The sequence below is a fragment of the Ictidomys tridecemlineatus genome, chromosome 8 (genome assembly GCF_052094955.1).
Source record: "Ictidomys tridecemlineatus isolate mIctTri1 chromosome 8, mIctTri1.hap1, whole genome shotgun sequence".
Classification (NCBI taxonomy): Eukaryota; Metazoa; Chordata; class Mammalia; order Rodentia; family Sciuridae; genus Ictidomys; species Ictidomys tridecemlineatus.
In genome coordinates, this window is record NC_135484.1 from 111,216,912 (window position 1) to 111,241,640 (window position 24,729).

General features: G+C 51.7%; 2 protein-coding genes across 8 annotated transcripts in view; one reads left to right on the forward strand and one right to left on the reverse strand.

Annotated features, from left to right (window-relative positions):
- Mocs1 (molybdenum cofactor synthesis 1) overlaps positions 1 to 6,236 on the forward strand; it is a 28,137-nt gene extending 21,901 nt beyond the window's left edge. For 2 of the 4 annotated variants that reach the window (XM_005318725.4, XM_078020069.1), the window contains exons 8-11: positions 99 to 209; positions 2,295 to 2,415; positions 2,894 to 2,941; positions 4,782 to 6,236. In XM_005318725.4, coding sequence (XP_005318782.2) covers positions 99 to 209; positions 2,295 to 2,415; positions 2,894 to 2,941; positions 4,782 to 5,533 — 1,032 coding nt within the window. In that variant the 3' untranslated portion in view covers positions 5,534 to 6,236. Of the gene's footprint in view, positions 1 to 98; positions 210 to 2,294; positions 2,416 to 2,893; positions 2,957 to 4,781 lie in introns of all 4 variants that reach the window. The other 2 variants (XM_005318726.4, XM_013355762.4) reach the window with 2 other exon arrangements.
- Positions 1 to 24,729, reverse strand: part of Daam2 (dishevelled associated activator of morphogenesis 2) — a 122,435-nt gene that overhangs the window by 8,901 nt on the left and 88,805 nt on the right. For 2 of the 4 annotated variants that reach the window (XM_021721931.3, XM_078020067.1), the window contains exons 15-26: positions 24,607 to 24,714; positions 22,168 to 22,194; positions 21,015 to 21,121; positions 19,800 to 19,884; positions 17,869 to 17,975; positions 17,657 to 17,745; positions 14,402 to 14,570; positions 14,159 to 14,266; positions 12,850 to 12,910; positions 11,276 to 11,407; positions 10,025 to 10,195; positions 6,787 to 9,703 (exon numbers count right to left, since the gene is read on the reverse strand). In XM_021721931.3, coding sequence (XP_021577606.2) covers positions 9,482 to 9,703; positions 10,025 to 10,195; positions 11,276 to 11,407; positions 12,850 to 12,910; positions 14,159 to 14,266; positions 14,402 to 14,570; positions 17,657 to 17,745; positions 17,869 to 17,975; positions 19,800 to 19,884; positions 21,015 to 21,121; positions 22,168 to 22,194; positions 24,607 to 24,714 — 1,386 coding nt within the window. In that variant the 3' untranslated portion in view covers positions 6,787 to 9,481. Of the gene's footprint in view, positions 1 to 6,786; positions 9,704 to 10,024; positions 10,196 to 11,275; positions 11,408 to 12,849; positions 12,911 to 14,158; positions 14,267 to 14,401; positions 14,571 to 17,656; positions 17,746 to 17,868; positions 17,976 to 19,799; positions 19,885 to 21,014; positions 21,122 to 22,167; positions 22,195 to 24,606; positions 24,715 to 24,729 lie in introns of those variants that run through there. The other 2 variants (XM_078020068.1, XM_005318727.4) reach the window with 2 other exon arrangements.

Sequence of the window (24,729 nt, forward strand, 5' to 3'; positions counted from 1 at the left end):
CTCCTCAGAGCAGGCTGTGGAGTAGGGGGTCCTGATTGGAGGAGGGCATGCTTGGCCCAATAGCCTGTCCCCCACCTCTGCTGCCCTTCTCCTCGTAGGCCTTCAGAATCCCCGGCTTCCTAGGCCAGGTCAGCTTTATCACATCCATGTCTGAGCACTTCTGTGGGACCTGCAACCGCCTGCGGATCACAGCTGATGGGAACCTCAAGGTGAGCACCCCTCCTCCACAAGGACCCCTCACTGCCCTATGTTCTCATTTCCCCCCGCTGCCGGGAGAGGAGGCAGCAGGTCACAGGTCGATGCAATAATGTCAGATCTGGAGGGAGCATGGGAGCAGTGGATTCATGGCCCCTGAGGCACTGTGACCCAGACTCACTCCCTCTTTTCTTCTCTTGGGCCCCTAAAGTAGCTTCTGGTTTATTGGGAGCCCCTATCCAGCTTCAGGGCTCCCAGAGGGGAGGGCTGAAGGACCAGTGTGCACTTTGCTGCACACTCACCCGGATCAGCCTCTCCATCGGGCCTGGGGCTCAGCTCTGAAGCCAACATCTATTCCTCCCATTTGATAAACATGTTCTGTGTGTTCAGTCCTGTGGGGAATACAAGAGCCTGCTCCCTTTAAGGCCATAAAAACTCACTGGTGAGCCCAAAGAGGAGGTACGCAGAGGCCCACAATTGTGCCAGGCACGTGTCTGGACAGGCATTGAGGGTGCTGGACCCTGAAGAGCACTACATCTCCAGGGACCTCGAATGATGGTGGGGTAGGAGTGAGGAGGGAGGGTGTGTACTTGAGATTCATAACTGATTGAAGTCAGGCGAGGAGACCACATTATACAGGACTTTGGTTCAGAACGAGTTCTGTTGACAGTAGGGAGCTTTGTAAGGTTTCTGAACAAGGGGAGGCCTGAGTCCCATCCATCCTGGATTTGAAGATAAGGAAGACTAATTAGACGATGATTCAGCAGTGCCCCAAGCACTCAGAGGTGTGAGGTGAGGATTTGAGAATCCAAGAGCTCGAGGTCTGGAGAGGAGGAAAGGAAGGTATTGAAGTGGCTGCTGAGCCGTAAGACCTGCTGAGGATTAGGGTGAGGAATTGAGTTTGGGTGCATCAAGTTTAACATCCAAAAGGAACCACCCAGAGGGTTGTTGAAAAGGTTTGGGGACTTTCCTGGGCTGGAAATGTGGAACTGACTTGGACTGAAGCTGCTGCCTGTATCCCAGCAGGAAATGCACGGTGGGTTTCTGGAAAGAGTGTAAGGAGGAGGCTGCTTGTAGTGTGTGGGTGAAGGGAACCTGCAGGTCGCATAGAGGCACTCTGATGAGCAGCAGCGAATAGCTGTTGCCACCTAGGTGGAAAAGGCAGGACGTGATATCACCCAGTGAGGGCTCGGCATTGGAGGAAAGGGGGCCTGCTTGGCATTGTTGGCAGCTGTGAAAAGAAGCCACTCCCACCAGAGATGTCAAGCAGAGAGGAAATGTCCTGCCCATCTTTCTTCTTGACTCTCATCTCGGGACTGCCTCATCCGTCCCTGAGCCCCTGTAGTGCCCAGACTCTCAAAGAAGCTGGGAAGCACTGCGTGAGGCTTGAATGACCAGAGTGTCATCTCTGCCAGTCCTCAAATGCCCAGCTACCCAGTGGGGCTCACAGGCTTGAATAGGAGTGGGGCAGGTGGTAATGTCCACCAGTGAAAGGACCGAGGGGCCGAGGTGAGATGGATATGCATGTCCTGTCTAAGGACTCAGTTACAACTGATTGGGGTCCACTGGTGGTAAAGAGGCTGTTCCATTGAACATTTCAGTGCAAGATACGGACCTGGATTTTTTGTATTATTTCTGTTGGCATCTGTTTGACATTTTTTGTGAATATGTGTGGTACTAGGGAACCCAGGGTCCTCTACCCTAAGCTATATACCCCAGGCCTCCTTATTTCTTTATTTTAGACAGGGTCTTCCTAAGTTGCTTAGGGCCTCACTAAGTTGCTGAGGCTGCCCTTGAATTTTATAGTCCTCCTGCCTCAGCCTCCCGAGTCACTGGGATTCAGATGTGCACCACTACACCCAGCTCTATTTAACTTTTCAAAGTATGATGTGTTCACTAAAGGAAATATGACTAAATCCGACATGGGCCTCAGGAAGTCTACTTTTGCTTCTTTTCCTTCAGCCTCTCTGACCCCTCCATTCATCACCCTCTGTCCCTCGTGGCTGGGTTTCCTGCTCTGTGTATGATCCTACATGGGAGGCTCAGACACTGGTGCTCAGGCTCAGTGGTGAGGGGCCTGTTGTCCTGACCCCACACAGGTGTGCCTCTTTGGGAACTCGGAGGTATCACTGCGGGACCACCTGCGGGCAGGGGCCTCTGAGGAGGAGCTGCTGAAAATCATTGGGGCTGCAGTGGGCAGGAAGAAGCCACGTCATGCAGGTAAGGTCGGGAGTGAGAAGGCCAGGGAGGTGCTATGGTCAGCAGGAGGGAGGTTCAGAATTAGGGGTAAGCAGACTGAAAGCCCGGGAAGAAGCTGGTGGGTCTAAGTGTCCCTGCTACAACTCGCTTCTGAAGCTCTGGACTTGGGGTGGTGGTTCTCCTTTGGGGAAATGAGCATGGCAGGGGCTACACAGGAGGACCTGAAATTCTATTGGGCTATTACCGGTTAGGGAGAGAGGGTTGCCATTTCCTATTTCCACGTGTTGTCTTCTGTTAGAGAGGACAGTGCCCTGGGCATTCAGACTGTCCTCTGTCTTGGGTGATGTGGCTATATGCATGTGGGGACTTTTTGTCACAGCTAGCGCATGTGCAGGGCTGTCAGAGCACGTGGGCCTCCCGTTCGTTTTAGTGAACTCTCCTCTCCTGCCTTTTCTCTGCCCCTCCTTCTCCTCTCCCTCCCCATCCTTCCCTACCCCAGGCATGTTCAGTATTTCCCAGATGAAGAACCGGCCCATGATCCTCATCGGTGGGTGACCCATCAGTACGTAACCACTCACCCTTGTCATTGGGGGGTCCTGTGGGGTGGGGCCCTGCCACAAGGCACCCCAGCTCCTGCACCTCATCCTGGAGCTCTTTATTTTGTTTTACTTCTATTCCTTCGCCTTTTCTTACCCCTTCCAGCCTTGACTGTTTCTTCTCTTCCCTGCCCGCTGCTCCCCATCTCAATACATGCCACAGAAATCACTTCTGTCCCACCAGAAATCAGGGCAGAACATTAGGGACTACCTAATGGTCAATAAGTTAGTTGTCCCTTGAGAATGGAGCTCTTGGTTAAAGTAGAGACCCTTTCCTCAGCTCTGGAATCTTCTAGCTTGGACACAATCACAGGGCTCTGCCCACTGCAGTATGGAGTAATCCATGCCCATGCACTTGGACCACTGACCTTGGAGGTTGATGCTATGCATCTGTGCCAGGCGCAGACGGAGGCAACTGCCACAATGTTACTAGTCATTTCAGGCAGGAGATGGCTAGGATCTTAACCTCCCAATTCCTGAACTCTAGGAAGTGTGCACAGGAAGCATCACCCCTTTGTAAAGCTATGTGTGGTCTCCTACCCAAGGGAACTGGGCCAGTCCATGAAGAGCTGGAAGGCCACTGTGCCTTTCTGGCACAGAGACAAGATTAGAGCAGGTGAGGCCTTGACCCTGCGTCACACCCAGTCCTGGGCCCTTTAAATCAGACCATTAGACAAGAGAACACAGTGATTAAAACTGGAACAAAGGGTTCTTTTCTCCAGAGATTGGAGCAAAGGAGTGCACGCTGGAGCGAGCTAGAGACAGCCTTAGCACACCAGCCACCCAAGGAGGCAGCTCTCCAGGAAAACGCTACCGTGAGCACCTCCCTGTGCCTCCACTACAGCAGTGTGGTCCTCTTGGTGGGTCTTAGCCTGTGCTGATGCACCTTCACAGCAAGGAGAGGGGAACACCTTGATCCCCCAAGAAGGGAGGCTGTGCTTCTGATATCGACAAGGCTGGGGATCAGAGTGTGATGGAGAGCCAGAAGCTGGGAGACCTTGACTTCATAAGGAATTCCATTACTCTCAGGGATGTAGGGTCATGGACTTGTCTGTTTCTATGAAGGCAGAGTTCCTAGGACAGAGCCTCACAGACTTCCATGTATGTATGAACCACTTGGGGATCTTGTTTTAGATGCTGATTTAGGAGGACTAGAGTGGGATTCTTCATCTCTAATGAGTTCTAAGATGGCGCTGATGTTGTTGGTCTCTTGGCCACCATTTGGACAACAGCAAGAGCCTGCAAAATTCCCAAGGTCCTCTGGACCCTTGGACTCAACCTGTTTATGTGCACTTTTGATGTACCGGAGGGAACTTGAAAGGCATTTTTTAAGTAGATCAAGTATTTTTTATGTCTGGTCTGTACACTAAATGATTTCTACTAGTTCTTGGTAGGGAACATGAAGAAGAAAATAGCTATAATTGATAATTTATGGGGAGACCAACTACAGTTTTCTTTTAAGAAAATGAAGGGACACTGAGGATTCATTCAATCTACACTCCAGCCTTCAGGCCTTAGGTGGTACTTAAGGGAATTTTGGAAGATTGTGTGACAAAGGGAATTCAGGGATGACCCTGCACCATCATTGCCTAGCAAAGGGCTATAAGTGTGAACTGTGAGCACCTGTGTCTGTCTTCTGACTTGTTTCTTCTCACTGTTTTTTGTTCTTGGCTTTTTCCCCAGTGTGAAAGAGAACTTGAGGTGGGGCAGGGAGAGGGTTGGAGAGAACAGGTAGGAAAAAAAGACTATATTTTGGGCTTAGTCTCTCTTCTCTTCCTTCTTGTCTTCCAGAGTTATTTTTGCTGCTCCAAGATTCTTCCCCACCAGCCAGCCTGAGCATTTTCTCCCGGGACCCCCTCCATGTTCAGGGTCTGAGACCCACAGTGAGTTTTTCCAGCCAGATGGCAACTTTTTGGAAAGGACGTGGCATCCCCCAGACCCCTTCGTGGATGGGGTCTGGCTGCCCTCAGAGACACTACAGCTCCCATGCAGACTCGGACACCAATTCAAAGTGCCTTAGCCCAGGGTCCCGGGTTCCTGCTGCCCACTCAGGACCCTGGTCGACCTCAGACCAGCTAACACATGTGGACTCGGAAGGACAGGCAGCGATGGTAGATGTGGGTGGGAAACCAGATACGGAGCGGGTGGCCGTGGCCTCAGCTGTGGTCCTCCTGGGGCCTGTAGCCTTCAAGCTTGTCCAACAGAACCAGCTAAAGAAGGGAGATGCCCTGGTGGTGGCCCAGCTGGCTGGAATCCAGGCGGCCAAGATCACCAGCCAGCTCATTCCTCTGTGCCACCATGTGGCCCTGAACCATGTCCAGGTGCAGCTGGAGCTGGACAGCTCACGCCATGCAGCAGTGATCCAGGCCACTTGTCGGGCTCGGGGCCCCACCGGGGTGGAGATGGAGGCGCTGACCTCTGCTGCGGTGGCCGCCCTCACCCTGTATGACATGTGCAAGGCTGTCAGCAGGGACATCGTGGTGGAGGAGGTCAAACTCATCAGCAAGACTGGAGGCCAGCGGGGGGACTTCCATCGGGCTTAGAGCCTGTCCCTTTGCTGCTAGATGATTTATAATAACCTGTGAAGTCCCCTTTATGCAGAGAGGATGCCATAGACCTTTAAGTCTTCCAAGGACACTGAGGTAATGGAGGGGACTACAGAGAGCATCACCAGGTGACAGGAAAACCAGGACATGTTATTTATGAACTGTTGGAGACACTAGCTTTGGGAAACCCAACCCGTAACTACTCATTTTGGGTTCTCTCTTCCCCTGGTTCCTGGGGAGAAAATAAGGGCTCATTAAGCAGAGGAACCCACTTTGAGAAGGGAAAAGCACAAGCTTGCTTAAGAATGTGTCACAGCTTCTCTCCAATAGTGTGGCCTTCCCGATCTCATGTGGCCACAGCCCTGTGCCGTCCCTCCGTTCCTGCCATCCCTCTTTCCAAAGAACCAGTTGCCCCTTCCTTTGGCCCTAGTCTGTGGCTGATGCCACCTACAGGCTTTGGACTTAACAATTGCACTGACCCGCCAGCTCCCTTTCCTTGTCCCCCTCTTACACAGAATGCACGTGTTGGGGTACCCTGGGGACCCTTGGCTGACTGCTTACCCCACACCTGCTCACTGCCTTCCACCCACACCCACCTCTTTATTCTGGAACATGTCAGGGAAAGAAGAGAGTTGAAGATAGACCTTCGCCCTCAACACAAATAAAGCCACGGTGCCAAATTTGGAGAGGCAAGAACAAAGACTGTATCTGGGGGTGTTGGGCTGCTATGGTTCATTCCGCCTCAATCCATCCCGCAGACCCATTCCCCAAGAAAAGCAGGGAGACCCTGGCAAGGCCAACGGCATCCTCTCCATATGCCCGCTTCCCTCCCCTCCGCCCCCCATGGGGAGTGGGAGGTATGGGAATGCACTGTAAAAAAAATTTTGTCAGGGGTGATGCACCCCAACCACCTTGCTTGTATCACCAGCTACTAGTAACCAGGAGTATTTGGAGGCTCCTGTTTCCACACCCCCAAACACTGGCCTAGCCCCCTGGGTTCTCTAGTGTGAATGGGCGCCTCTGGGGGTCTCCTCAGTGGTGACCCTGCTGAGGTGTGCTGGCAAAGGTTGAACAACCAGCTCTGAAAAGGATTTCCTGATACAAATATTCCCAATTCTAGCTCTCTATGCAACACTGCGGACTTTTGAGGAGCAGGTACCAGCTGGCTATGGCACATCCCCCACTGTGACCACTTCCCAGCCCACCTCAAGTCCCCTCTGGGAGGAAGCACAAGTTTCTAGCAGCCTGGATAGGGATGGTATGGATTTAATATTTTTTAGTATTACAATATATTCTTATAAAAAATGGTGCAGGTAAAAAGGACACTGCAGATTTTGTACATGAGCCTCAGTTGTCATCTGAGACAGCTGGTGAGAGCAGCCTTGCCGTGAAGTTTGGTAGAGGTCCCTTGTAGAGGGTGGAGAGAGAGGGTTATGGCTGCCCAGTTGGTGGCAATGGGAGAGGTATGGGGAGAACCCAGACCAGACCCTTCTCCATCCACCTGGGGAATTTTCTCACTCCCCTAAACACATCCATCATGGGCAGGGGAGATGGTGCTGCTGCCGCTGTTGAAAAGGGTCACATGAGGTTGGCTATAAATTTTACAGTGGACACAAATTAGCTAGAGGAATTTACCCCCCAGAGGGGTAAGAAGGTTGCAGGAGTCCTGGGGAAAGCAAGACCAAGGAACATATATACAGGCTTAATCATTTAACACCAAGGACCAACCCCACTACCTACTTTGGGCACCAGGGCCACCTTATTGATTTGACCATGATGGTCCATAGTCCAAGGCACTGTTGGAGATCTGGCCACAGTGGCATCTAGTGCCAGAGCCACTGGCCAGATCCAGAAAATAATAAATAGAAAAAATATTTTGGGGGTGAGAAGGCTGGGCTCTGGAAGAATGTGTCCCCTGTAAACAGTTAAACCAAACCCTGCCTTGCTGAGAATTGAGTGTGTCTTGAACAGCTTCCATATTCCATGGCTTTGCTGGTGAATATCCGGGCTTCCATGGTAGTTGGGAATGCCAAGATTTGATGGTGTTGGTTGGACAGAAGTAGAGCCCTCCCTGTTCGCTGCCCCTGGCTGACTCAGCCCAGTCAGTTTGGGAGAGGACCTTAGGAAACCCCATCATGAACCCCCATCCTCCCAGAGCCCACTGCTTGCAGCAGAGGTTCTTGGGGTACAGATGGAGGTAACAAAGCTCTCAGCAACTGCTCTTAGAAGCCTAAGCCTTTGCCTTACCCTCACCTAGGTCCCAGGATGGCCTCTTCACACCTATGCTGACCAAGCTTGCACTTGCTCGGATCCCTCCCACCAAAACACTTATAACCTCCCCCTCAAACCAACTCACATGCTGGCCTCACTGACCCTGTGTTTCTTCCCCCACAACTACTATGATCCCACCCTAGGAATCTGATATAGGGAAAAGACCTAAGATAGGCAGCTCAGAAGTGAGCCCAGCCCACCACTCTGTCCACTGGCAACGACCCTGAGCCAGGAAGATGGGATTGGAAGATGATGGTGCAGAGCAGGCAGGGCTAGCCTGAAGCTATGTGTTTAGAAAATAAAGGCCTTGATGGAGCTGATCTCCCCCTGCTGACCTCACCCTCCTCCGTTTAGAAGAAAGAAAACCTGTCCAGATACAGCTGTTCTGCTGACCTGCCAAGCACAATTCAGTACGGACAAATGAAGGTGGTGGACGGGAGGACCAGTATGGGCCCCTTTGCAAGAACCAAACTGACCACCAGAGGTGGAAGTGGGCGCCTTCTCTCAGCTGTCCTCCCTTGGCTCCTTCAAGCGCTGTGCTCTCCAAGGAAGTCAGTGGCCTTGTCTCCCCATCTCCCCAGTGTTCCCTGCCTGCCCTCTCAGCCCCCACTTTGAATGCCTCCAGGGGGACCATCCTTAGAGGTGACTGTAAATGCAGAGGGTAGCTTTGGCCCTCAGGAACCAACTTCCCAGGGCCAGCCTCAGCCAACTTTTCATGGTTCCAAGAAATCTCTGCAGCCTGGACAGGCAGGAGGCCGCTGTGACTTCTGCCCTGGGGCAGATGTTCAGAAGGTGTGGAGCCCAGGGAACTGTTACATGGAACTAGGTTTTCAAGTGTCACCCTCTGGTGAGGGGCTCCCAGGAACTCTAGCAACATGTGTGATCACTCTCACTTCAGGACAATAGGGGGTTGTCGCAGGATCCCTTGCCCAAGACATGAAGTGTGAGGACACATGAAGTCTTCTTTTACTCCCTCCCTCACCAGACTTGTCAAGCACCTCGTAGTGAGTCATAGTCCTGGGAACCCCGGGGTACATTTGCTGGATTGTAGATTAGTAGATAGGATGGACATGGGGATAGGGAAGGGAGAGGGACCAAAGGACTGACACTGTGGGAAACAGGCACTGCTACTCCGTCCTGCTGACTTTGGTCCGTACATCACCTTCATCTTACATAAGGCCTCTTCGGTTTCCAGCCAAGAAAAAAGTTTGCTCCCAGATTCATGTTCCACTGAGCCTCCTCTTCAGCGATAGGAGCCTGGATTCCCTGCCCCTGGCTCTCAGAGGCCCAACCACCATTACTCCCCACTGCACAGGAGATCAGATTGGGACAAGGTCCATGGACCTCTCCAGTCTAGATCTGGAACAGTTCTGCGCTAGCGTGGGTTTGCCCAGGGCGGGGAGCAGGAACAGGGCCCCCTCAGTCTGAGATTGCCTGGCCAGGACTTGCCAGGGATGTCCAAGCCAACCCCAGAGGCTCCCCCCAGGAGCCAGGATCAGAACGATCAATGTGGAGGAGGTGAGCAGAGTCCCTTAAGATAAGTGTGGGGAGACACCTGGTCCAGCCCCACCCAGCCTCACCCAGGGCCCAGCCTGGGGCTTGAATTCCACCTCCTCCATTGAACCCCTCTCAGCTGTCCCTGTCTCCTGGCCGCCCACGTGGCCATTCCCCAGGTCAGTAATTTAGCCTGTTAATGGCCCTTTCACGGGTGGCTTCTGGGGCTTGGCTCCCTGAACGCTTGCGGTTACGCTTGAGCTTGCTCAAGTCCTTGTCGAACACCTCTCCAGAGCGTAGGGCCGACACCAGGTCGTCGAACTCTCCTCCCTCCTCCAGGGTGCTGCTCGCCAGGACCTTCCGCTGCCGTTGCCACCGCTCCCGCTCCCGCTGCTCCTTCAGCTGGGGGTGGGGGTCGAGAAGCCGGAGCCCCCTCAGGGACAGGGGCCAAGGCAGGGCAGCTACATAGTCCCCTTGCTGCACTGATGGCCTTACGGCTGGGGGCCCACCCCTGGACTGGGGGTGCTTCACTTACACCCCCACCTTACTTCTCAGGATGCCCCAACCTCTCACTGCTGTCTTCCAGGATGGGCATTGGCGCCTCCAGTGTGCCCCAGTCCCTTCCGCCTCAGCCCAACAATTCTACCCCCAAGTGGCTCCCTGCCCTGACCCTCCGCTCAGGCCCTCCCCTCTGCCCTCATCCTGCCCCAGGCCCAGCCTCACCATGGCTTCCATGCGTGCCCGCCGTTCCTCCTCCTCTTTCCTCCTCCTCATGGCCTCCAAGTCCTGCCGGGCCTCTGAGAAGGACTGCAGGAAGGTGTCAAAGATGCCAAAGAACTCGTCGGGCTGCATCTTGCTGTCATGTTCCCCGAAGTGCATCAGTGCCTTGGCAAACTGTGCGGGGAGGGAACAGGTTGGTGGAGAGTCATCAAGCAAGGGAGCTCAGCTCTGTGGTTAGCTGAGTTCCAGCCAGAATACGGCCCAGTCCAAAGCCCAGGATTATAGGAAGTGGGGAGACCCCATTATCTATGCGTAAGGACAAGGCTAAGGAAAAGCTTGAGGCCCACACCTGGGAAGGTGGGATTTGGACTGACTGACAGGCCACCTCAAGGACACCTCTGGGTCTGCTATGGTGAAGGTCCAGGTCATGAAGTGTAGACCTTGGGAAGCCCTTTCTGAGGTCAGGAACTGCCCAGTCATAATGAACCTGAGATCATTTAGTTATTGGGTTACTTATTGAACTCTTCTGTGCCTCAACTTCCTCGTCTGTAAGATGGAAATAATAGAATCTGTAGTGCTATTGTGGGAGTAAATGAGAATAGATGCAAGGGAATAGTTACACGTGTCAGGCCCTGTTTGGACTGACACTGCCATCAGCTGTCATGTCTAATTCAACCCAAGCAACAGCCTCTAAAGAACACCTCGTAACTCAGCGTTCTCCCTGGGCCAGCAGCCTCTGCACTTCTTGGACGCTGGTTAGGAATGCTGAGTCTCAGGCCCCACACCAAGCCTCCTGAATAAGAATCCAGTTTACAAAAGCCCCACATACTATGTGCAGATCAGCCTAAGAAGCTGGGAAAAGCAAAGCAATCAAGTCCAAAGCTGCAATGCAGAGTTAGGGTCCTCAGCCGATTCCATCATTTATAACTGGCCATCATGGGCATGTCACCCTCCATGACCTATTTGTTGAATGGGCTTGTGAAACTTTCAACCTGTAAGGATGGTGGTACCTCAACCCTGATAAGCGGACTGTGTTCTTTGCAGTATGTGGTTATCCATACAGGTGCAATATGCTCACGCATCCTGCAGGAGTGAGGGGACAATTCTTCCTCAAAGCTCTGTGGCTCTGGGGTTGCTCCCCCTGGGCTGTCTGTGGGAGGCAGGGGTGAAGGAGCTCTGCTAGACACAGCTGAGATGAGGAGCAGTGGTGCTCAGGGTCTGGCTGGGGTCAAGGGGCACTTGGGGTACCCTTACCTTGTCCCTGGCCTCATTCAGTTGGTCTTCCAGCTCTGAGAAGCTGAAGCTGGATACTGTGATGAAGTCGCTCATGACTGGGACAAACTTGTCATTGTGCTCCCGCACCTGGCGTCTCTGATACTCCAGCTCCTGAGAAGGAAGAGTAGTTCAGAATCAGAATCAGGAATTCAGGGATCATCACCACCTCCATTTGCCACTCACGGGACATGGAGCCTCCCTTTGGAAGAGGGAACACCTAGAGTTCACAGTCCTCAGGGTGGTACAGAGTACGAGTTATCCACCACTTCACCCACCTCTATGCCCTCACCTACCAATGTCATCTTTCTTTTTCAAGAGCCTTGCTACACAGAATGTGTTCTGGGACTAGTAGAATCACCTGGGAAATCTTAATAAATGCATAGTCTCAGGCCCACCTCATACCTATTGGGTGAGAATCTACATTGTAACAAGACCCCCCAGGGAGTCATGTGAAGATTTAAAATATGTGTTTTCTAAAGCTCCTAACTGCTGCACATGCTGCTGGTCCATGGACCACACTAACAAGTTGGATGTTTGGAAATCACCCCTTGCCCCATGGTGGCAAAAGGTTATTTCTTATACTTAATGTCACTTCTTTCTTGAAGTCCATTTCCCACTCACACTTTCCCTTTCCCTACAAGGAAGAGGGAAAGGTTTGGGAGGGGTGAGGGGCAAAAGGTTGAGGACATCCCAATACTGGGCCTGCCTTGCCTAGAGCCAGAGATGGTATTAGCTGAGAAGCATCAGAGCAAGAATGAGAAAGGCCAAAGACTGGGTGCTATGGTCTGTGTGTTTCCTCCAAATTCATGGGATGAAATTCTGCTCTCCCAACTGGGTGGTATTAGAAAGATGGAGTCTTTGAGCTGTGGTGGTTCATGAGGGCAGAGTCTATGTGAATGGGATGAGTACCCTTATAGTAAAGACCCACAGGAGCTCATTTGCCCTTCTCACCATGTGAGGGTACAGCAAGAAGGTGCCATCTCTGAGGAACAAGCCCTCACCAGACACTGAATCAGCTGGCAACTCGATCTTACACTTCCTGGACTTCAGATCTGGGAGCCATTTCTCTTATTTATAAGCGACTCTGTTCATGGCATCTTAAATGGACCAGGACACCTGAGCCTCCAGCAAGGACAGCAATGGGTACCCCTCTGAGGAAGAATTTTCTGGGGCCAGCAGACCCCTCTGCAACCCTGCATGACCCCTATTCCTAGCCAGTTCTCCGCTTTCCTATCCACTTGAATTGAAGTACAACATGGCAGATTTATAGTTCACTCCATCCCCTTCCATATGGACATCATGTTGGACAGGGATATAGAAACAACCTCAGTTGACCTCTCTGGGGGGGGGCCGAAACCTAAACCCCAGATAATCCAATCACCCTTTCCTGAGGGCTGTGTTCCCTGTGCCAATTGCTGGACCTCAGCCAGGAGCTTTAGGTCACAGAAGCGCCTCAGACTGGAGTCTACCGTCAATCCAGGGTGGACAGCATGGGCAGCTGTTTCTCTATCGACACCCCCCCCAAGCCCAGGCACACTTGATGATGTACTCACCACCTCCACAGCTCTTAGGCCCTTCCTCAGGTTGCTAACCTCCTTCTCCAGCTCCGCCAGGCTGTGGAGAGACAGGAGGGAGAGGAGGTCACCAGCTCTGCATGGTGGAAGAGGACCTGAGGCTGGTTCAGGTGGACAGCAGCACTAAGCACAGTGGCCTGGGGGTCTGTGGACCTCAGTCTCAGCTCTGCTTAGGCTACTAACAGGTGGCCCTAGAAAAATCACTTTCCTTCTGCCTGCTGGTGCATAGAGTTCTGTTGCATAGACCCTTTTGGATCAGAAATACCATGCTTCATATTTTCTAACACATGGCCTCTGGCTCAGACTTCTATTTTTTATTAGTATCAGGTACTGCTTATTCGTTCTTAACAGGATTCTGTGGCTTGAATGTGTCCCCAAAAGTTCCTGTATCGAAAAGTTATATTAATGGCATCTGGAGGTACGGCTGATGAGAGATAATCAGGATTAGATGAGGTCATAAGGGTAAGGACCCCCATGATGTTATCAGTGGCTTTATAAGGACGAGAGACCCAAGCTAGCAATAACACTTGCTGTCTTGCAGTGTGTATGATGTCGTCTGCCATGTGATGATGCACCAGATGCTAAGCAGACCCTGAGGCCATGCTCTTGGACAGCCCAGCCTCCAGAACTGTGAGTCAAATGAACTATTTTTTATAAATTACCCTGTCTCGGGTATTATGTGATAGCAACAGAAGGAAGGCACAGTATACTTTGTATGCAGCAAGCATTGGATACCTATTAGCCATTTACATTTCTGGTTCCACTGGAGATGGTTTCTATCAGCCCTTGGGTTCAGGTCTGATTTTGGTAGCAGAGGCTGTTGAAGCCCCACGCTATGTCTGCCATCCATCCATTAACATGGCCTCAACTCTTCCAGCTGGGTGAGCACTTTTTCTGGGGTAGCCTCCTCAACCTATACCCATGATCAGAGAGTTCTAGCCTCCTGAAACACCCTCAGCCAATGAATGACACGGGATACTGTGTGACTGCCCCAGCGCCCTTACCCCATGGGTGGGATATCCAACCTCCTGGAGTCGCCTAGTGGGGCTTGGTGCCACTTTCCTACCATGGTAACTGGCTTACCAAGGTCCCTGTTTTGGGCATTCTGTTTCTTCCTAGCTTACTTCCCACTCCTCTTTTGGTGTTTTCTGGAAGCATCACTGAAATAAGGATCTAAGAGCATACTGTCTGGTTCTCCCAAAAGCAGCCCCTGGATTGCTGCCCACTCCTGGTTAGCTCAAGGTGCATGTCATCCTGGGGATAAGGATGTCTTAGAGGGACCCCTCACTTGACTTTGGCGGCTTCTGGAAGATGCTGCAGTTCCGAAGGCATGTTTAGGATGTCAGGGAAATGCTTCTCCAGAATCATGATCAGGTAATGGAGCAGAGAGATGTTTCTGTGGATGACAGGTCAGGGATGAGGGACCAGGAAGCAGAATGAGGGTCAGGAGGAGACCCACAGGCAGGGAGTCTTGGGGGGAGAGGTCAAGGGTGAGGTGAGTTGGAGGCTAAGGAGGCAAACAGGTCCCCACCTGTCGATGCTGGACTTGGTGTCAGCAATCTTGTTGAGGCTGGCCACCCGAAACCCATAGGCGCCCCCGCGCTGCCCCTTGTTCATAAAGTTGCCAATGGCCAGGACGACCTCTAACATCTGCTTCAGACGCTTGCTGCGAGTCAGCTCCCGGGAGGCCAGCAGGATGGCTGGGAAAGGGGGGACAGGTCAGAGCCTGAGCAGGGCAGCTGCTCCCCTTACACCCCAAGAAGATGCCACGATAGAGTTCAGAGAGCCACTGTCCAATGTCTTCAACTCTTGTGGGCCAGAGGCTTTCCCACTTCTCATCTCCAAGTTTCCAGCTCCACGGACACAGACGAACTCGCCAAGACCAAGGCACCAGACTTCTTGGAAGGCACCAATACTTTTCCCAAGAACATACTTGAAAAAAAACCTTTTCATGCATAAAAGATTATTATGTCCTTTCTATGAATATGATACTTTTCCTTCCTAAACCTAGCACTTAAAAATTGTAAGTTCTGCCATAATGTTCAGCAAAATAAGCCAGCATGAAATTATTCAGAACCTATAACTCCACTTATGTAAATTTCATAACAAAAAAATTACTAAAAGTCTCTTTGGAGAAGAGGGAGGCCTTAATAGTTGGAAGGGGGCAACATTTAGGAGAAAGATGCACAGAGGAGTCTGGGGGTCTGGAAACCTTCCAGGTCTGAGCAGGTGTGAGTATATGGGGTTCACTTTATAACAATTCATCAAGTGGGGCTCTCCTCTGTGCTTTGTCCTATTTCAATAAAAAAGTTCATTTGGGAAAAAAAATAGTTCTAAAAGTTTCTGGCAATTTATATTCCTTGGGATAATTTTTCTAAGGTTGATATGCTATTTGAAAAATCTGCAAAGAGATCCTAGAAAAATGCTAAAATGTTGGCCAAACAGAAAATGACAGGGGTTCAAAGGAAATCAGTGTCAATGGGAAAACTCCCCTATGCAGTCCTGACATTTGAGATACACTCAGGAAGAATATATTCATGAATATATTCATAAGAATATTACATTTGCAACCATATTCATCTTGACTGTATTCAGAGGATGTATTCATAATAATACATAATAAGAATCAGTAAATTTGGTATACTCAGCAATGAACGTATTCATAAGAATATATTTCAGGATATGTTAATGAATATATTCATAGAAGAACGGGCAAATTTGTCCAAGTTGGTGCATTGGCTTTAGGTAAGTTGACCCAGAGTCCCTGCTGGAGGATGAGAGTATGGGTGTCACTAGCCCAGGACCCAGCTAGGATAGGCTCCATCTTGGATCCTTCAGGAATATTTCCTGGAAGAACTGGAAAGAAGAGTGTGACTCTTAGCTGCTGCATAATTCTCTACCCCGAATCAAGCACAGGATCTGATTCTATAATAGCCAACCCAGCCCTCTCTTCCCTACCTCGCCCTCAGACATCCGCCAGCAGAGCGAGTCTTAGGCAGCATAGCTTTCGGAGAGTGACTTTCCCAGCACTTTTGTCTTCCAACTCATCTTGCTCTGTGAAGCTTGATATTAAAGGGAGACCTTCCAGAACATCCCCAGACTATCAGGAAGCACTTAGGAGCAGGAACGGGAAGCTGTCTGGAACTGACCCTACCCCATGGCTAAGCTGCTCTGCTTCTGAAACTCCAATGGCAGTTGCTCCCATTTGCTCCAATGAGCCAGGACACACAAACTGTTGAGCGCACACATCTTGGGCTGAACGCCTTATCTGTGCCTCATGCCCCAAAGGTTGTCTACCGCAGGAAGGAAGTCAGATGAAGATAAGGAATCACCCTGGTCAGAGGGCGAGGAGATACCACCAGAGCTTAGGATGGAGAGTCACTCCTGAGTTTTTCCTTCTCTCTCTCTCTCTCTCTCTCTCTCTCTCTCTCTCTCTCTCTCTCTCTCTCACTCTCTCTCTCTCTCTATCTCTCTCGGACCCATTATCTCTAAACACACCTGCAGGTCCCTCCCTGCCTGAGGATGGTATGATGGGAGACAGAGTTCAGGTTACAGAAAGTGTCTGCCTTTAGCTCTCCATGCTCCATCCTTCCTCAGAAGCCTCCTGGAAGCAGCCCACTGGACTCCACCAAGGTCCACTCCCTGGACTGGAGGGAGGGATGACTGACCCTGGCGTCCAGCAGGGGGGGCCCATGCTCTGCTTTGCCCCAAGCCCTGCACCCTCAGCATCTGGGACATAGGCTCTCTTGTTCCCCTCTGCTGTGCTTCCCAGCCTTTGTCCCTATCCTGCTCTCCTGCCTTTTCTGCAACTCTCTGCCCCTCCCTCCTCTGCCATCCCAACAGGCAGCCCCAGGAAGATGTCCTGTGGACAGTACCACTGGACAGGGGAAAGGCGTGGGTTAGGAAGACAGCAAGTGCATCCTTACCCTGGCTCCACCACCCATCAGTGACAACTGCCAGAGTCACCAGGCAACAGAGATGAGAAAGGAGGCACATAGAGGGTGATGATAGCACTCACACATGGGACTGTTGTAAGGACCAAATGACACCTTTTTCTTTTTTGCATAATGCTTGGTACATGGTTGTCAGAAATCATAATTCTTGTTGGTTTTCAGTTTTTGTTTTGTTTTGTGGTACTGGTGACTGAGCCCAGTGGGCACTCCACCACTAAGCTGTACCCTGGCCCTCTTTATTTTGAGACAGAGTCTCAGTGCATTGTAGAAACTGCCCTTGAACTTGCAATTCTCCTGCCTCTGCCTCCTGGGTAGCTAGGATTACAGCTGTGCACCACCATACCAGGCAGAGATTAAAGTTTCCCATCTGAAATGGCCTGTTTTGAAGGGGTTTTCCTGCCTCAGAAAATCAGATGCCTCCATGAATCACCGTATGTAGTTTTTTTACTTCTTAGTAGCTCAAACATGAATTAATGTGCCTAGAGGTCTTCTATGAACTTAGCACCTCTCAGGTGGGCAAAACAGATGAGCTCAATGTGCACCAGGTGCTGTTCTAGGTGCAGCTATTATCTTCTCCTTGTTTCTGTTCCACAGTGGGACAGGATGCTCTCCAGGGCAGAGAGTTTGCATGCTGAGACACAGAAATGTGTCACATGGTTGGCACAGAGATTAATATAAATAAGCACATTTTTCTACAACATCACAGTTTAAATTTTGTCCTTGCCTTTCTTTTTCCCTTTTGGGTTAAAAATAAGGAAGGAGCTTCCCTCTGCCCCATTCATGGATTCCCAGATGCCTCTCCATCCCAGCCCTCCCCCAGCCCTCAGCCATACCTTCAACTTTGGGCTTGGCCTCGGTCAGTCGGTCCTGGAACTTCTTCTTAAAGAAGAGGGCCTGCAGTCGCTGCTGATAGTGGTCGATCCTGTGGACAGAGTGAGCTACATCAGAAGGCCACCGCCACCAGCCCCAGCCCCAGGAGCCAGCTCTGGCCCCCTCTTGGGCCCGCCACCTCCTTCCCCTTTCCAGCTACAAAGGCCGCCCCAACCTGCTCATCTCATAGAGGAAGCGATCGGCGCGGGCCATCCGCTCCAGCTCGTGTTTGTGCTCCTCCAGGAGGTCAACGTCACTCTTCTCTGGGATGAACTTGAGGAGCTGCAAAGAGCAGGGGCACGTCAGACAAGAGCCTGGTGAACAGCTGGGAGGGGGTGCAGTGCATGAGGAGCCCAGGTGCTCGGATGGGGCGCACCAGACGGGGAGGGCTCAGAGACAGGTGTTCTCGTGTGGACCGGTGCTCAGACCTCTTTCTTTTTTCTTTTTACCTTTTAAAACTGAGATATAGCTTACATACAGTAATGTAAATTATTCTGAATTAAAAATAATTACTTAAAAATCAGCAATTCCACACAGCTGGATGATTTTTCTTTTGGAGCAAACTTTATTGCGCTATAATCTCCATGAAATAAAATGTACCCATTTTAAATGTGTAGTTCATTGGGTTTTGTCAAGACCTTCCACTGTACAATAAGAATAAAGTAAAAAATATTTCCTTCCCCTTAGAGAGTTCCCTTGCTTCATTTCAGAAAGTCCTCTATGCCCCTAATACAATTGTATCACCTTAAACACCGTATAAACAACCTCATTCTGTGTGCTATGGATTAACATGGCCCCCAAACGTCACGTGTTGGAAATTTAATCCCCAAATCACATGTGAATGATATTCAGAGGTGGGCCTTTGGGAGGAAAGTAGGTTTAGATGAGATCACTAGGGTGGGGCGTCCATAGTGGTATGAGTGGCTTCATCCTAAGAGGAAAAGGGACCCAAGAAGCATGCTTGCTCTGTCCCATCACGGGATGCCTTCCACCTCGCTATGCTGTGGCACAAGGTCCCCACAAGATGCCAAGCAGATTTCCAGCCTCCAGAACTATGAGCTAAATAGATAAACTTCTACTATTTATAAATTAGTCAGTTTCACATATTTTGTTATAGCACAGAAAATGGGCTATGATGCTATATGGTGTTTTGTTTATTTGTTTTGTTTTGTTCAACATAAAGTCTAAGATTCATCCTTCCTGTGTATTGGTAATTTGGTACTTATTTATTGCTAAGTAGTATTCTGCTGTATACCAGACTATTTATTCACTTTCCTATCAATGGACAGTTGTTCACACCTTGGGGGCTTTATAAATAAAGTTGTTATAAATATTCTTGTGTATGTATTTTAGTCAGTATCGGTACCAGTTCCTCTTGCGCCTACACTGAAGTGTGGGATTAGTGGGCAGAGGGTAGGCGGGTATTTAGCCTCTACATGCACTGCCTGAGAATCTCAATGGTTTCATGTCCTCACAGCACCTGCCACTGTCCATCTTCCTAATTTTAGCTACTTGGGTGTGTGTGTAGCTACTCCTGTGGTTCCTGGTCTCTCTGATGGCCAATAGCACTGTGCACCTTTTCACAAGTTCACTGGCCACTTGGAAATCCTCTTTCACAAAGTGCTTCATCAAGTCTTTTGCCATTTTTTCATTGATGTGTAGGGGTGTGTGTGTGTGTGTGTGTGTGTGTGTGTGTACACACATGTGTATGGCAGTAAACTTCTTCTTGTCTTTTCATTCTAGTAACAGTGCCTTTGATAGATGGTGGCTCTTAATTTTAATGAAATCCAATTGTTTTCTAGGTTTCTCTTAAAGGACACAGCAAATTGAGGTAGAAGAGATTTGGGGAAGATGTGACCACTGTTCACCCTGAGTTTGCTTTGAGACCTCATACCTCCTTCCAGAGGCCTCAAGGATCCCTGGCAGCCTTTTCCAGGCTTCCCCCAGAAAGGTTAGTTCAGGGCAGTTTCTAGAAACCTTTTCCCCAACTACTCCAGCCTGCCTTCTCCTTGCCCCAAGAGTCTCAGCCTCTCTGGGGGCTGTGGGGAAGGGGTGGGGCTGGCTATCCCCAGGGTCAGCTCTCTTCCTTCCCATGAGGTTCCTCACCTGCTCCAACATGTCCTTAGCAAGGTCCTCCTGCTCATCCATCTTCAAAATGGCCTGCCGGATCTCCTCGTTAGAAAGCTTCAACCTGAGACAAAGCCCACCGCTGAGCAGCCCGGTCTGGCCCCTCAACTAAGATGCCCCCAAACTTCTTCTCCAGATGACACAGCCTCAGCCTCTTGTCTGTCCTGAACGTGGACTTGGGAGTATTGCTGATGGCGCTCTGTCCACGCCTTATTAGACTAAACTAATACGAGTCATCCCATCTACTTGAAAACAGGTATTTTAGTGTCTCGGTGGAGACTTGAGCCACTGCTGTCTTGCTTGAGGTTTTGTCAGAGCTGCTAGGGGCATTTGGGTGTAGAAGGGACATCACCAGTGCAGACGCCTCCTCATGCCTAAAGATCTATAGCACCGCCATGGGAGGACAGGCCTTCTGAGGGGACTGTTTCCTCCCCCTTTCATTCTCAGGAGACAGAGTTGCTCTCAGCCCCTGACAGTGCTTGGCTCCCACACAGCTGCTCCCATCAGTCTTGCCGTCTGGGACAGGGAGAAGCCAGCCCCCTACTCGCCTGACAGCCTTCCCCAGCCCCTCCATATGCACACCCACACCCACGGGGAGCCCCAGGGATCCAGCACATCCCACCATCCAATGAAAGAAACTGAGGCTTGGGGCCTTGTGGGAGCACAGAGGGGCAGATGTCCCAGAGGCAACTGGGGGCAACACTAAGAATAGTCCGGGAGGCGGTGCCCCTGACCCTGACTGGGGGAGGCCCCGCACAGAAGCTGTGCTGTTAGTGCAGATACTGCCCTGTTTGTTCTGCGGGAGCGGGAAATGCCTAGGGGCTGAGATCATGCTGCTCTGTGGCCTGAGCTGAGTGGGGCCCTCCACGGGCTTAGAGCAGCTCAGCTGCCAGACGCTGACCAGGCTGGTCAGGGGCCTGGTGACTGGGGCAGTTTCCTGTTTGCACAGCCCCAGGCTGCTGCTTAACAAGGGACTCCCAGGAGAGGACTCTAGGTCAGTGTCCATTCCCTTCCCAAGGGACAGCAAAGGAGGAGGCCAGAGATGCCATCACCCCATTCCTCTGCCACCCCTCTTGCTAGACACTCAACTTCCTTCTTTCTTAGCCCCATCTTGGACCCGTGCTCCCTGGAGGGCCCACTCCTTCCCAGCAGAACCTCTCTTGGAGGGGCCTTAGGGACAGGGCTAGCACCTACTTGGAGAGAAGAATGATACAGTTCTGCGCCCTCCGGCCATCAATGACTGACAGCTCTTTGACCTTGCGGGAGGCCAGGTAGATGTCCTCTGTGGAGCCCAACTCCTTCTGCAACGAGTCCAGGGGAAGCATTGAGAGATACGCCTTCCCCAATCTTCTTCTTGCCCACCCGCCAGGAGCCACCCTCCTACCAACCTGGGGATACTTATAATAGAAGGGGGAGAGGAAGGAGGAAAGAAGAAGATGGGGGAGAGGACAGTGTTGAATAATTAGCTCTCACAGGAGGGATCTGGGACTTTGCCACGAGCTAGAAAGCACTGGAGGAGAGTGAAGACCACCCTTTTAGACATCATCCTCCCTGGGTAACCTACGGAAGGGGCTGTTCCGGGGAGAGGTCTGACCGATCCCTGTGACTTTAGGTAATGTGACATGACCTACCATGTCCCCCACAGGATCAAGCCCCACTCATCTTGCCCTCCTCTCAGACAACCTCCCCAAGCTGATGATGAGACGTTGGTCCAAGCCCCATAAGGCCTCGGCCCCCAACTCCCAGGGATTTCAGGTGATGCCCAACGTGCCCAGGGCAAAGGGCATCCATGTGGCTAGGGGTGCAGAAACTGGGTCAAAATTCCAAGCAGAATTCTCCCCTCTGGGGTTCCAGCAGATTCTCAAGAACTCAAAGATTCTACCCCTTCTTGCCTTGGGCCTTGGAGAGGGAGATGGTGAGGCTCTCGGGTGGATTCTGCCTACTCTGGAGACTTCCTCCACAGAACCTGTGTGGCTCCATGATGCCCAGCTCCAGGGGCCACTACTGACGTCTTTATCTTTGGAAGCTAGGCCCCTGGGATTGGCAGTGCCCACCCAGGCAGCCCTTCAGGAAAGCCTCGCCGTGGGCCTGGCAGGAGAGACACGGACCTAGGAGCTTTCTCCTCAACCCCTAGACAGTGAGCCCCATTGCTGGCGGAGGTATTCTGCATCACCCTCCCTTTCCTATGTTTCTTTTTCCTCTTTGGGGGCCCTCCTGCCTGCCCCCCTATCTGGATGTCCCCAGACGAGTAAGAAGGTAGGAGGTGAAATGGGCAAGCCCTTGTTTAGGGCATCAGCCCAGGAGAGTGGTTAAAACCTGAAGTGACCAGAGCCCCAGAGTGACTCACCTGCTGAGGAGGATTAGTTATCAGCTCCTAGGTAGGCAGCAGCCACAGCCAACAGAGAATTAAACATGCACAACGTTAGTCAAAGAGTTTTGGGGACCCGTGAGCAGCAGGACAGACATGGGCACCTTCAGCATCTACACTGTCCACTTGTCCCCTGGAGCCCCCCATGATTGGAAACAGGAACCCAGAAGTAGCCCTGGACATGCACCACAGAGAAGCCAGACAAGCAGAGATCAGGCAGCTCCTCCCCATGCTCTGGGCCCAGCCGAACCACGGCCCCTCCATCAGGATGGAGCAGGCTGAGCTCCCCCAGCCCGGGCCTTGACATCCACTCTCCCCTCTCCTCTGCTGAGAATCTGCCCAGAGGGCAGAGGGCATCTCTCCGCCTGGCATGAGCTCCTCTTTCTCATCATAGGTGAGAACTTGAAACGGAGCTTGTGGAAGCTGTGTGCATCAGGGCAGCGGGGGCAGGTCTCCCTAACTTGCTCCTTGCCCTTTATCCTTCAGTGTCGAAGGGAACCAAGAAGGCACAGCTGCATCTGTGTCCTCCCTTCCTGACCCTGATGGAGTTAAAGCTACCAACTCGGGAACCTGCCCAGGACACAGAGGGAAGGCCATGGCTCCCAGGACCTCCCCCCGGCCCACCACCCACCATCCAGGACCTGGAGACAGGAAGAGGAGGTGACAAGGGAAACACAGACCCTGGGGTCACCCCAGTTTGGCTGCTGTCATTTTCAGTTCCAGAGACTGGGCTGCTCCTGAGTGACAGTATTCTGGCTGAACCCAGCCCCGGATCAGGGCTGCACTGACTGGGCTCAGAGGGGTGAGGTGGGCCGAGCATGGGGGTCTTTCAGTCTTAACTCTGCTCAACTCATCAAACCAGAAGGCCCCACACCCAGCTTGTCCTAAACCTCACACCAACTCTTCTGACTAATCCCCAGCCCAGCCACCACAGAGCCTTGGAGACTAAACAGGCCAGGCCAGAACTCTGACCTGAAGGAAGACTCTAGGGGAGGTGTGTGATGATCATACCTGACCCCCACCCACTCCTGCACACTCCCTGTGTCCCCAGAACCCACCAGGGAGCTCCAGTTCCCACGAGCACCATGCTCAGCAGGGCTCCTTCAGTCCCCACAGCCCTGGCCACTCCCAGTGGGCATGCCAGCCTGACCCAGATATTGGCTCCTGGAATTAGGAGTGGACCTTCAAATGCCTTGGTACCTAAACTAAATAAACAGTCACTTGTTTTTTTCTAGAATCCCAAGATGGCCTGAGCCTGACACCACCCCCACCTCTTTGGCCAGAGCCCAGGGAGAACGGTCACACATGTCCTTGGCCCTGATGGCCCTCCGGAAGGGTCATCCACAGGCCCAAGCAGGTTAGGACACCTGTGGGAGCAAGGTCATAGCATCTAGCCACTGCCCAGGACCCAGGAGGCCTAAGACCCATCACTGGTACTAGAAGTCCTCCAGTCTGGAAGCCTGGACTGAGCAGAGAGAACAGGAGGATGGTAACACAACCCCAGCAGGAGGCAGCCCCTGGGAGCAGGCCAGAGAGAAAGCAAGGGCCTTCCAGCCTGACTGGGCGTTCTCAAACTGGACGTGGTGGGGAAGGGCCCCAGATGTGCTAGTTACACTCGGACTCCTGACCCTCCCCCCATGTCCTGAAGCGCATTCGATACTTGAGGATGGGGTCTGAGAATCAGCACTTCTGGCTTCTCCGCAGGTGCCCAGCACAGTCGGAGGCCTAGGCCTCAGGAATGCCTTGTGTTCGGCCACCAACCTACTCCCCTAACTTTGTAGCTTTAGAGCCAGACTCTGTCCAGCTGTGTGTTTGTAGAGCCAGTGGAGCAGACCAGGGCCTCTCCCGGCCTTTGAGGGCCTGGTCCAGCTTAAGCCCCCTGACGTGACATAGAACAGCACCCCAGAACCCCTCTTCCTTGCAGTGTAAACATCTTCTGCTCAACAGACCATGGTGGGGGTATTGGGAGATAACAACATGGTTGGGAAAGTGGTTTGAAAGTTACACAACTTCTAGGTTAGTCTCCAAATCCCAGGCCAAACAGTAAGGGTCAGTGGTGGCCAGGCCTTGGGACTCTACCTCCAGTGCCCCAGAATGACAATGAGAAATGGACAACATACTACTTCGTCACTTGGTCTATAACTAAAACACTGTGGCATTTCCCTTGCTGGACTACACACCTCCCATTCTTATCTAGGTCCTCAGTACAAACATGGAATCTCATCAAGAACAAAATCATTCAGAATTCACGGGCAGAAGGAAGAACCAATCGGGGAGGGGAGGAGGGAGGGAGGGAGGTAAAGAGGAAGGGGGCAGGATGGTAAGAGGAAGGCGAGGGTCTGACTTTCCAAGAGTGTGGAGTGTGGAATTAAGACCACAAGTCTAAGGCCCAAGATGCCAGAGGGGGTAAGGTCTTACCTGGTGCCTCTGATAGGCGGAAAACATTTTTTCAAAATCCTCTAGGTCCAGAATCTGAAATACCTGCATGTCATCAATCTCATTCCATATGGTGCCAGGGACACGCTCCTAGGATTCAGGACA